Source organism: Rhinolophus ferrumequinum, chromosome X, assembly GCF_004115265.2.
Source record: "Rhinolophus ferrumequinum isolate MPI-CBG mRhiFer1 chromosome X, mRhiFer1_v1.p, whole genome shotgun sequence".
Classification (NCBI taxonomy): Eukaryota; Metazoa; Chordata; class Mammalia; order Chiroptera; family Rhinolophidae; genus Rhinolophus; species Rhinolophus ferrumequinum.
In genome coordinates, this window is record NC_046284.1 from 114905157 (window position 1) to 114917813 (window position 12657).

At 40.9% G+C, this 12657-nt stretch overlaps 1 protein-coding gene across 1 annotated transcript in view; it reads left to right on the forward strand.

The window, feature by feature from the left end:
- Positions 1 to 12657, forward strand: part of ACE2 (angiotensin converting enzyme 2) — a 39130-nt gene that overhangs the window by 5055 nt on the left and 21418 nt on the right. The window contains exons 3-8 of the mRNA XM_033107295.1: positions 2129 to 2287; positions 5522 to 5615; positions 6685 to 6828; positions 8272 to 8384; positions 10127 to 10232; positions 12522 to 12619. Coding sequence (XP_032963186.1) covers positions 2129 to 2287; positions 5522 to 5615; positions 6685 to 6828; positions 8272 to 8384; positions 10127 to 10232; positions 12522 to 12619 — 714 coding nt within the window. The remainder of the gene's footprint in view (positions 1 to 2128; positions 2288 to 5521; positions 5616 to 6684; positions 6829 to 8271; positions 8385 to 10126; positions 10233 to 12521; positions 12620 to 12657) is intronic.

Genomic DNA, 12657 nt, shown 5'->3' on the forward strand with positions numbered 1-12657 from the left:
TCGTTGGTGAAGCAGAGAGAATCACAACTACCTCACAATATTGTTTATGAAGATTAATTGAGAAGCAGTTCCTGAGGGGTTGTGTGAGCTCAATAAAGAGATAAATCATTTTCATTTCCATTGCCACTATTCTAATCATCTCTTGTCTGATCCATCGTTGTCACTTCCATGCACCACTTCCATCATGTCACATGCCTGCTTGGGACCCCCTAAGTGACTCTCTAGTATTCATAGGATGAAAGTAAAATTCCTTGGCCTGGAAAGTGCAGTCATGCCTGGAATCTGTACTAGTTATCTATTGTGTAAAAAATTGCCGTAAGCTTAGCAGCAGCTTAAAGAAACACACATTTACTAACTCACAACTTCTGTGGGTCAGGAGTCCAGGAAAAGCTTAGCTGGTTTCTCTACTTCAGGATCTCGTAGGTTGCAATCAAGGTCCTGGCTAGAGCTGTGGTCTCAGCTGAGGCTTGACAAGGGGTGAATCCACTTCCAAGCTAATGTAGTTAGTGGTAGCATTCAGATCCTTGTGTGCCACTGGACTGAGGTCCTTAGTTTCTTGCAGGATGCCAGCCAGAGGCTGTCCTCAATTCCTTGCCATGTGGCTCTTTCCACAGGGTAGGTCAGAACATGGTATCTTGCTGCATCAAAGTCAGCAAGGGAGACAGTCTCCTGTCACCTTTGGTGTATTCTACCGGTTAGAAGTGAATCATAGGTCTTACTCACCCTCAAGGGGAGAGCACACAAATGTGTACCACTAGGAAGCAGGGATTGTGGGTGCCATCTTAGATTCTGTCTAGCACTTGATTGCCTGATCCTCTGTTTATTTCTGTCAGTCCCTTAATGCACATATGAAAAATGGAGATACAATGCTTGTCTATCTCATGGGGTTGTTAGGAAGATCAAATGAGGTAAATTACTTTGCAAAGTGCTCTACACACGTCCAGCTCCGACCTACTTTAAGGTCTGTCTTAAGTCCCTCCTTCTCCATGAAGGCTTGGCCAAATTGAGTTGCCTACCTGAGTCTCTCTTTTCCTATAATAGAAACTGCTTGGCTCACTCATAGTTTATACATTATTATATGCTGTTATTCACGATGCATATCTTATCCATCTGATAAAAACAGTAAGCAACTTAAGGACAAGGGCCTTTTCTCTCAAAATAATAAAGTAGCTAACTTTTTTGAACACATAGAATGTATCAGTCACTTGAATAAGCATTTTCTTATTTGTCAACTCTTCTCATCCTTACAACAACCCTTTGAGGTAAGTCCTCTCATTACTTTCATTTTATAGATAGGGTAACTGCAGCTCAGAGAGGTGAAGTTATTAGCCCAAGGTCGCACAGCTAGTCAGAGTTATCTGACTCCAGGAATGGATCTCTGACTTGCCTCATATGCTACTTCTTTCATATGGTCTAGAGAAGGACAGTGTACCAAGTAGTTGCTCACTTTAGTCTCTGATAAATGGCAATGAGTTTGTGCATTGACAGAAGACTATGCTGGAGAAGTTGGGGGAGTCTACCTGCCTACTGATGCTCAAGGTGAGGGCGTCACGTGAGTCTTGCCGTCTGATCTGCTTGTTGGTTTCTTTTGATGGTGAAAAATCATCATGGCTGCCAAATGGCCATATTCTAGGCAACCTTCTTTGGGGAACATAATTTAAGATCGGAATCTCTGGTAAGTCATGGAGCCATGGAGCTTATTGCAAACTGGTGCTCATTTCTCAAGGTTCTCGTAGTCATGAGGGGTTGTATTCCCACAAGTCCACTCTGAGCTCTACTAGGCTCTCCCTTTAGAGCACTCATCCTCGAATCCTGATCGATGCACTCATGTCACAGTGCTGAGGCCGTAAATTCCAGGGCCCCACAATGTGAATCATCTGTGAGAATTCACTTCCAGTTCTGGGAACAGGGCCCTTGGGAAAACTAGGCACTGGGCCAGAAAGAGAGAGTGACCAAGAGTGGCCTGGTCACTCTTAACCTCAGCCTTGACCTTCAGCAAAGTAGAGAACTAAACCACTCAGGAAATACTAGATGTTCCACCAGATGTTCTTTGGATCATATCTTCTGTTCTATCTGTTCAAGCAGTGTCGTTCTGACTTCAATTTTATTTATTTTTTTGTCATTTCAGGATGAGGCTGGGGCCAAATGGTCTGACTTTTATAAAAAACAATCCAAGCTTGCCAAAAATTTTTCACTAGAAGAAATTCATAATGACACAGTCAAGCTCCAGTTGCAGATCCTTCAGCAGAGTGGGTCACCAGTGCTCTCAGAAGACAAGAGCAAACGAGTATGTGAACATTCTAGCACTGATCCCAAGAGTTGGAATATTGGGGGAACATTAAACATTAATGTCACCCATGGCTGCTTCCTTTATATGCAGAGTATAATGCTGACATTAAAAAAGGCGCTCTGTGCCTAGATAGGGTGACCACATAATTTATCATCCAAACTAAAATCCCTTTGAGAGTGAAAGAAGACACTGGTAATAATTATGTGAGGAGACAGAGTTAAACTGGGGTTATCTGGGCCTGGTAGTGTGTATGGACACCCTAAAAAGAGGCCACCTTCCTGAGATCCAGGCAGCCTGAAGAATACACTTATTCTATGTCCATAGCTCTCCACTGGGGGGGATTTTGCCTCCCAGGGACATTTGACCATGTCTGGAAACATTTTTGGTGGTCACAACTTGAGAGGGGTGCTGGTATTGGCATCTAGTGGGTAAGGATGCTGCTAAACATTCTACAATGCACGGGACAGCCCCCAACAACAAAGAATGATCTGGTCCAAAATGTCTGTAGTGCCAAGCTTGAGAAGCCTCCTACTGTAGTCTAATCCACCCACCTTCATTCTTGACTTTCCTCTGAAACCTCTTTAACAAGGGGCTAACAACCTCAGATCACACTGCTTTAGGCACGGGTGAGTCACCTCTTTCAAGACATCAGTTCCAAATATGGGTCCCTCTAATTGATGGAAAGACACTCGCTCCTTTGAGTGGTAAGTGCTTTACCTCCACTGTGTTCTGCCTTCTAAAGCCAGATTGCCCTTCCCTATAATAGTCTTCAAATAAATGAAGGCAGCTAATTTTTTAACAAGTTGAGTCTTTTCCTCTCCAGGCTGAACATTCTTCACTCTGTCAATTTCCCCCTATGCCATGGTTTTGAGTCCCCTAACCGGTCTTTGGTACTGTCTTCATTCTGTCCATATCCTGGAACCGAACACAGCACTCTGAATTGGTTCTGGTCTGCACGGAGGTGAGCGGGAATGTGACGTTTTGCACCCTGGGTTCTCCATTACTAAGCCAGTCTCACACTATGTTAGGTTTTGTTTTGTTTTGTTTTGATTTTTGACAAATGCCATGGTTGGCTCATATCAACCCCTGTTAATGAAGTGTCCAAATCTCTTCCCCCAATGTTTCTCTCAAGTGATACTTTTTAAAAGTGTATTCTTAGGTAGCTAGTTTGTCCAAATTCAAGAAAGCCTATATTCATTCCTGTTAAAATAACAGCTCTCATCCCATCTCTCTAGCCTAGGAGCCAACAAACTGTTTTCTGTAAAGGGAAAGAAAGTGAATATTTTAGGTTTTGTGGGCTGTATTGTCTGTCACAATGAGCCAACTCTGCTGTTGCAGTGGGAAATCAGCCACAGCTAACACATAAACAAATGGGCGTGGCTGTGTTCCAATAAAACTTTACAAAAACAGGCTGCAGACAGGATTTGGTCTGCAGATCATAGTTTACAGACCCTTGATCTAACCTATTGAAATATTTTTTATCTAAAATATTTGGCTCTTTAACATCAAAGTCTTCTTTCTTAGTTGCTTGTCCTCTGGAACTCTGTGTTCTAATCTGCATCTGTAAAAAGAAAAAATGCATGATAAGAACAAAGATGAAACCATATGGCACATATCTTCCTACAAGTAGATATTTATTATTCTGCATTCTTTGGATCTAATTATCCAACTAGTTATTAATCCACTTTATCTTATCCATTCCATGCTTCCTAATCTTTTCCATGAAGACACCGTGTGAAACCTTGCCCATTGGTCTTTTAGAGTCTAGAGGGCTGATCTAGCCTCGGTGGAACCTGGAAATTATTTTTTTAAAAAGATTCCAGGTAATACTAGTGTGCAGCCAGAACTGAAAACCACTGAAATGCATATGAGAGCTTGAAGTGCTTGCGAGGAAGGGAAACCCAGGGATGCATGAATTCAATGGAGGAAGAAGGAGGAGATTGAAAAAGCAGGTACAGAAAGAGACCACGAGGGCTTTTATGCTGTGGTAAGGAATTTGGGTTGATTCCTTTGGACTATGGGATCTTCTTGAAGATTTAAGAATGGGATCTATATCATAGTTTAGGATAATGACTCTTATAGCAGAGTGAAAGAATAATGGAAGAAGGAAATAGGAGAAGGGAAAACAGGGTCTTTTATTCAGTGCTTCTTAAATCATCTGCAGGAGACAACCAGCCTTCCCACCCTCCCTCTGTTTCTCTCTCTCTTCCTTTATTACCAATCCATGACAGACCAGTTAAGTTCACTGATGGCATGCCTAGATGTCATAGAAATAGCAAATGATTTTAAAAGTTTATAAACATTTACCCCCTTAGTTCCTGTACTTATCGCAGAATGGGAGCAAGCCACGTGCTGACTTGCGCTGATCTGTGGACCATACTTTGAGTAGCACTGCTTTATTCTACTGCCTTTACTCTCCTTTACCTACAGGGTAAAGTTTAAACTTTTCGGCATGGCATAGAAGGTCCCTCATGATCTGGCCCCTGCTTTCCTCTCCATTCTCACGTCCTCCACTTCCCTCAACCCACACTACTACTGTAGTTTCCTTCAGTGTCATCACTCCCTGAAAATGCCGTGTCTTTCCCAACCTCCTTCCACCTTTTAGACTCTTCCCTTTATCTCTGTTCTCTACTTGACCAATTTCTACTTCTCTTCCAAGACACAGCTATAATGTCCCCTCCTCTTTGAAGCCATTCCTGAATCTCCAGGTAATTAATTTATCCACTCCTCCCCATACTGCCACATTACTTTTTGGTGACAGTTCTAGCACTTATCACTCTGTTACGTAATTATTGATGTCATGGCTGCCTCACTGTCCCATGACTGTGGGGTCCTTGTGGACCAGTGACTTGTTCACATAAGAATTGTCAGAGTGTAGGACATAGTAGATGGTCAATAAATGTGCACTCAATGAACGCTGAGTGAAACAACAAATGCACTTCTCTGTGCATGCATAGCTGAGAAACATTTTGGGGATTTTGGTACAGCTGTTTGTTTCAGTCACGCCACATATATTACATGTTTATAAGACTCAGTGCTAGTTGATAGTGGGGATATTTAACTGAATTATTCCTGCCCTACATAAAGGAAGATACTTAGCAAAGAAGACGTGAACTGCTGTGTTTTGAGGCGTTAAAAAAAAAATCACGTGGCCAAAAGGACATCTTTCCATTAGCATTCTCTTTAGCATATTTTCCATTTTTAACATCGTTTATTATCTTTAATTTGCAGTTGAACTCAATTCTAAATGCAATGAGCACCATCTACAGTACTGGAAAAGTTTGCAAGCCAAATAATCCACAGGAGTGCTTATTACTTGAACCAGGTAGGCTATTAATTTTGAGCAGTGATAATGAAATTTACTTTTTTATTCCAAGTTTTAAAAATGAGATTAACGTTAGATGATGACATCGTGCCTTTCAGAGGGATAATCCAAAGATGATAAGATTCCAAATATGTGTGTTTCAGCACATAGATGAACTTTGAACTTTTTTTTTTTTAAAGATTTTATTGGGGAAGGGGAACAGGACTTTATTGGGGGACAGTGTGTACTTCCAGGCCTGTTTTTCCAAGTCAAGTTGTTGTCCTTTCAATCTTAGTTGTGGAGGGTGCCATTCAACTTCAAGTTGTCCTTTCAGTCTTAGTTGTGTCGGGTGCAGCTCAGCTTCAGGTCCAGTTGCTGTTTTCTAGTTGCAGGGGGCGCAGCCCACCATCCCTTGCGGGCGTTGAACCGGCAACCTTGTGGTTGAGAGGACGCACTCCAACCAACTGAGCCATCCGGGAGCTCAGTGGCAGCTCAGCTCAAGGTGCCTTGTTCAATCTTAGTTGCAGGGGGTGGAGCCCACCATCCCTTGAGGGAGTCGAGGAATTGAACTGGCAACCTTGTGGTTGAGACCCCGTGCTCCAACCAACTGAGCCATCTGGGAGGCAGCTCAGCTCAAGGTGCCGTGTTCAATCTTAGTTGCAGGGGGCGGAGCCCACCATCCCTTGTGGGACTCGAGGAATTGAACCGGCAACCTTGTGGTTGAGAGCCCACTGGCCCATGTGGGAATCGAACCGGCAGCCTTCGGAGTTAGGAGCATGGAGCTCCAACCGACTGAGCCACCGGGCCGGCCCGAACTTTTAACTTTTAACAAAACTTCATTTTAAAGTCTGTGACATGCACATAATTTAATTAAGTTAGTAGTTAATTAAATGATGTCAGTGGTGCATTTTATCTGAAAAAATATTTTGGAACTATAATGGGGATGAGGACATTAATGACTCATGAGATTTCATTTCATAACTTTATGACCTTGATGTCTTCCAGCCTTACTCTTAATTCGTGTAATTGTTTACAAATACAAGTTTTACAAATGCATGTTTATTTCCCCTTGATTGCTTTGCAATAACAGGTTTGGACAACATAATGGAAACGAGCAAAGATTACAATGAAAGACTCTGGGCTTGGGAAGGCTGGAGGGCTGAGGTCGGCAAGCAGCTGAGGCCATTATACGAAGAGTATGTGGTCCTGAAAAATGAGATGGCAAGAGGATACCGTAAGTTTGCTGGTCTGTGGAGGTCCTGAAGCTCTGTTTGGGGCCGTGGCACTATTGCTCATGAATTACCAAGGCTGCCCTTTGATGTAATGGGTATCCCTAAGTTAATGATCATCTGCTGAACAATTCACGTCACCTGTCTCAAAGAAGAAACCACTAGGGAATAAGGAAAGATGAATCAACATTCTACGGTTTAAAGAGCTCCGGAGTGAGACTCAGCTACAGGGCCTCAAACAAATCAGTTTTCTGGGAAGTCCCCAAGGGTTCCTGAGGTCATCTGGGGATTGAGTAGGGATTCTGTTTTTCAGAAAGGATGAGAGAGAGAGACATCATCTCTCACCTAAATTCCCATCTAGCTACAGTTCATTCTCAAAGGTCACTTGTGTGTTTACCTCAGGGTGGTGCCACAGAAAGAAAAAAACTCAGATGGATTTACGCTGGAAACCCACTATTTTCATCAGTTGTAATCATAACTCGAATCACGTGGTCATAACAATCTTAACATGGGGAGGAATTTCCATATCTGTTAACTTATTCTCCTGCCTGAGTAATGAGCTGAAGCCATGGTATTATGAGTAATTTTAGGCTTTGGTGATTCACACCTCCTCGGGTTGAGTGAGGAAGATTTTTTTTTCCTCTGTTGTTTCTACGTGTCTTTCCCCGCCACTTGAACTCACATTCTCAAGCCATAGGCAAACTGGTGACAGTAGCTCATCATCATATCCTTCTGTCCAAATATTTATTTCTGTCCTCATTTTCCTGATCATCATTACATTGCCACTGTGCATGTAAAAATAGAAATTGTTAAAATACGTTTGCAAACTGTATTAGCTAATACCGTAACACAAGCTCGTGTTTCCTGATGATGAGATACTACATGAAACGCACACAGATGTACTGTGTATACATTTGATTTGCAAAGAAAATACAGGCTCCCGGTGGCAATGTCTAACTTGAGTTGGGTTGGATTTGAAAATAGAAGGCCCTGGACAAAATGAGAATTTAAAAAACTCAGATCCCATTACATGTTTTAAAGCTGAAAATGCAAACTGACTTATGGAGAGAGTAGAGACCCAGGTTAGGAGACTAGGAGTATAACTGTGTGTCTTAGCAGCTGTACGATGTGGACAAATGATTTAACCACCTAAGAGCAGACCGTTAATCTGCACAGTGGGGATTGGAATAATGTCAACCTTGGAGAGTGTTTGCACTTATTAGATGAAACAATGCATTTCAATTTCTGGTCCAGAGTAAGTGCTTAACAGACATTAGCGAGTGTTATTATTCATTTACATCCCTTTGAGTTGATATTTATGAGGGCAATAAAAATGTGACAGACCTCTGGATTTTTTTAAAAAACTCCCCAGCAAAGCTTATCTATGTATACTGTGCTTTATCTCTTTCTTTCCCTTATCGTCTTCTCTTTCCCTTTTATAAAAACAGATTATGAGGACTATGGGGATTATTGGAGAAGAGATTATGAAACAGAAGGGTCACCTGACCTTGAGTACAGCCGTGACCAGTTGATTAAAGATGTGGAACGTATCTTTGCAGAGGTAACCAAGGAACTGTACACAATGACAGATGTAGGGCAGGGCACGGGAAGAAGGGACGGGGACCAAAGGCATTCTGGCTTGTTCTGAACAAACTGGGCAGCCGTTCCCAGGCCTCAGAGTTATGGAATATTAGAGCTTGAAAAGATTTTAAAGAATAACAGGGCAGCTCCTACAGATGTTCAGAAATGCTGTGCTTTCCTCGCCTTTTCAGCCACTAACCAGCAACTACCAACAGCAGGATTATAAGAAGGAAAGATTATAGGAAGGACCGGTCTTTAGGTTGTAAGAAGGGAAGGTGTTGGCGGGCTACCTGGAGCCAGCACTGTCTTCCTTTGTTAGCAGTCAGAGCCTTTGCTTTCTTCCTCCAGACAATCAATACTATTGTTTTCTTCTCTTTGACTAAGGAAGCCTTCGTGGAGAAGGGAGAGTCCAGTGAGTAGAAGTATCCCATGGACACTTCTTAGTGTCTCCCTCCTCCCTCATTTTCACCCCGTTATCCCGGCCTTACCCCTGTGCCTTCAAACTTCTTAGGGGAAGCTACTCTGTCATAGCCATTGTTGGGCAGAGCTATTAAAAATGGAAGTAGAACAAATAACACTCCCGCCAAAGAAATGGGTAAACGATTTGAGTAAGGCCATCATTAAAGAAATGGCAAATAAGTGAGTAAAGCATTATGAGGAAAATGCAAATTAAAAACATGGTTAAAACAACCACATATCATCAGAATGGCTGTGGTTTGAAAAGACTGACAATACCAAGTGTTAGTGAGGATGTGGAGATCCTGGAGCTCTCATACACTGCTGACTGAAGTGTCAAATGGTACAGCCACTTTGACAAGTAGTTTGACAGTTTCTTAAAAGTTAAACACACACTTACCATATGGCTAAGGTGTTCCACTCTTAGGTGAGGACTCTATATGAGAGACTCTCTATATGAGAGAAATGAATACAAAGACTTATACCTGAATGTTCATAGAAGCATTATTCATTATAGCCCCAAATTGGAAACAACCCAGTTGTCCCCAAACTGGTGAATTTCATCCATGACGTATTAAATGAGTCAAACTCTGATGTATTCATATAATGAAATGCTACTCAGTAATAAAAAGGAATGAACTACTAACACATGCAATAACATGGATGAACCTAAAAAACATGCTAAGTGAGAGAAGCCAGATACAAAACGTCACGTGTTGTATGATTTTATTTATATGAAATGTCCAGAATAGGCAAAACTATAGAGCTAGAAATCAGTTCAGTGATTACGTGGGTTTGGGGGTGGGAGTGGGATTGACTGCAAATGGGCACCAGGAAACTTTTTGGGGTGAGGAAATGTTCTAAAACTGGATGGTGGTGATGGTTGCTCAAGAGTGTACATTTACTAAAACTCCTGAAACTATACACGTAAAGATGGGTGAATTTTATGGTCTATAAATGATACTTCAATTTAAAAGCAAAGGAAGTAAGTAGCATCTTAAAAATGAAGATTTTTTTTTTTTTTTTGCATCTGCTTTCATTTGGGGATATGTGTTCCTCTAGGTGTGTCTATTGCTTTATGCAGTGGAGCTAATCATCAGTGTCTGGGGAAGAAGGAATGCTTTCAAGCTCTCCAGAACATTTGAGAGAAGAAATTAGAACTTAGGGAAATTCTACTTGTCTAAAGAAACTCCTCTTTTTAGTGTTGAGGATTGGAAATTGGAGCAGGCTTCTCTCAGTTTTAAACTTTCTTCCTGGGCTTTTCAGATTAAACCATTATATGAACAACTTCATGCTTATGTGAGGACAAAGTTGATGGATACCTACCCTTTCCATATCAGTCCAACTGGATGCCTCCCTGCCCATTTGCTTGGTAAGAAACTCCAGGAATTCTTTGTGTACTTTGCTCTGTGTTATTTCCACCAATAAAGCTGTATTTTGGAGTGAGGCCCAACGTAAAACTTTTGAAAAAAAAAATCTGTGAATGGAATTAGTAACATTACAGAAATCATATTTTGAAAGCACTGTCTTCAATAGAAAAGCCATTTTAAATCGTTGTCTATTGCATTACTTTATTTTATACATAAACTGTTATTCTGTGGGCCACAATACAAAGGCTAAAAGGGTTATTTAAGATAACTAGAGAAGGAACTCCAAGTTCAAATGAGAGTGGAAATGGGGGGAAAGAAATCTTACTGTTCAAGTTGGTTGGCTAAGCTCTTGCGGTGGAGTTTAGGGTTTTAGTATCATATTGTCAGAGGAAAGAAGCTTGGTAGGCTGGGGGTGGTCAGTCATGAGAGAGAGTCTTTCTAGAATTAAGGTATAGCCTGAGTGAGAGCTTCATAAGTTCCTTTTAAACTGTACGAATTATTTTTGCTGACAAGTGCTTGGTTTGGAATCATATGAGTAAAGAATGATGTCTTCATCACGGAGGAAGATGCCTAACTTAGGAGGGAAATCAGTCTTCCAAGAACTTTGGATCCTGCCACGGAAACTTTGTAGACCATGCAAAACCTGGGGTCCTTTACTGAACCTCCTAGTTCCTATCCAGAGAATGGCTGTCCTCCCCTTTCCTCCCCGTCACTACAGAAGCTGAGGCCAAACAAAACACACATGTTTGAAAAAGTCACATCCTACATACATAACGTTCCAGTTACAGTCAAACTAAGTTGCTGGTAGCCGATGCTTCTCCACAGCCAAGCCTCTCTCCCAGAAGGAGAGAATTTGGACAAAGGACCTGTGGAGACTTTTTATTCTAAAGCAATACATATATAAATACTCTCTATGACCTCTTTAGGCATTCTTTAGCAATTCAGTTTCTGCTTAAACTTGTCTGCTGTGATGTGGCTCTTTCTTCCTTCCAAGGTAGACTAATCTATTGCTACTAACTATAACAAAGTTCTACCTGTGTGGAACTGAATCCACAGCCCTCTAATGCCTTCCATTCATCATGCCTAATTCCATGCTATGAGGTTACCCCAGGGTATGTCCATTCTTCTACAAGATGGCCTTCCAGGTATTTGTCAATAACCATTGTAGAAGACATACCATAGTACTTGGCACAAGAATATGTACTCAATGCATTTTAGTGAGTATTATTGATATCATCATGTATACACTGTTTTCTCGTCTTAAATGTCCTGTACAGATTTTTAACCATTCTTTAAAATCTCACTTTTCTAAGTGTTCTCCTTCGGACAAGCTATCCTTTGTTGATGTCCCTCTTCAAATATCATGCTCAGAACTAAACAGTGATTACAAATGAGATTTGACCAACATGGAGTAAAAATGGTACCATGGCTTCCTTTGTTCTAGAAAAATGATTCTATTTATTTACGTTAAGGTCACATTTGGGTTTTGGAAGCCATGCCATAGTGTTGGTTGGGTCCCTTTTGGTTTTTTACATGTGGGCTGTGTTTCAGCCTGATGTCACATATCAGATATTTCTATAGTGGATAGATTTTTCTTTAAAATTTAAGCATAGAACTTAAAACATAAGTTCATTGGCGTATTCTTTATGTAGTTATAGTGCCCCACTCCTTTGGTGTCAGGATTCTGTTCCTGCTATTAGATTGACTTTTTTAGATCCATCTTTTCAGGGTCTCTGGCTTTGAAATTCAATTTAACATGTATTTGAGATGTTTGAAAAATCACCCAGTTAAGTGTTTTACTATAGTGTAGTAATAAAACTGGAACTTAGTCACTAGTTAGTAGAGATTCCTGAATGATCCTATATGATCTCTTTTGAATCCAACATTAGGGATTACTAATAGTTTAATTTGTAGTATTTTGTCCCTTGGATGGTGGATTATATGAATATGTTTCTAATCTATAGTAGCTGTGATGTTCCATATATTTAATAAATTGTGCCTTTCCACTGTAATTTTAAATAGGAGAAACTGAGATGATTCTCTAACAAGTTTTGCCTAACCACAGAACCTCTGCCGTTTTAACCTTTTAGAAGACGTAGAAAAAGAAGGGACTGTTGAAAATTTAAAATAAGAGAAGAGAAAAAGAGGTAGTGAAAAGGAAACACAGAAACCTGATTAAATCTAGAATACCATATAGCCTGTTTCCCAATCTCACCTCATGCAGTATGTAAATATCAAGTCTATACTTCTGTTGTCCATGTCATGTATTAACAAAATCTTTTCTTAACTAGGTGATATGTGGGGTAGATTTTGGACAAATCTGTACCCTTTGACAGTCCCCTTTGGACAGAAACCAAACATAGATGTTACTGATGCAATGTTGAACCAGGTAGGAAGACGAGGCCTTGAAAATGAAATCTAAATCCT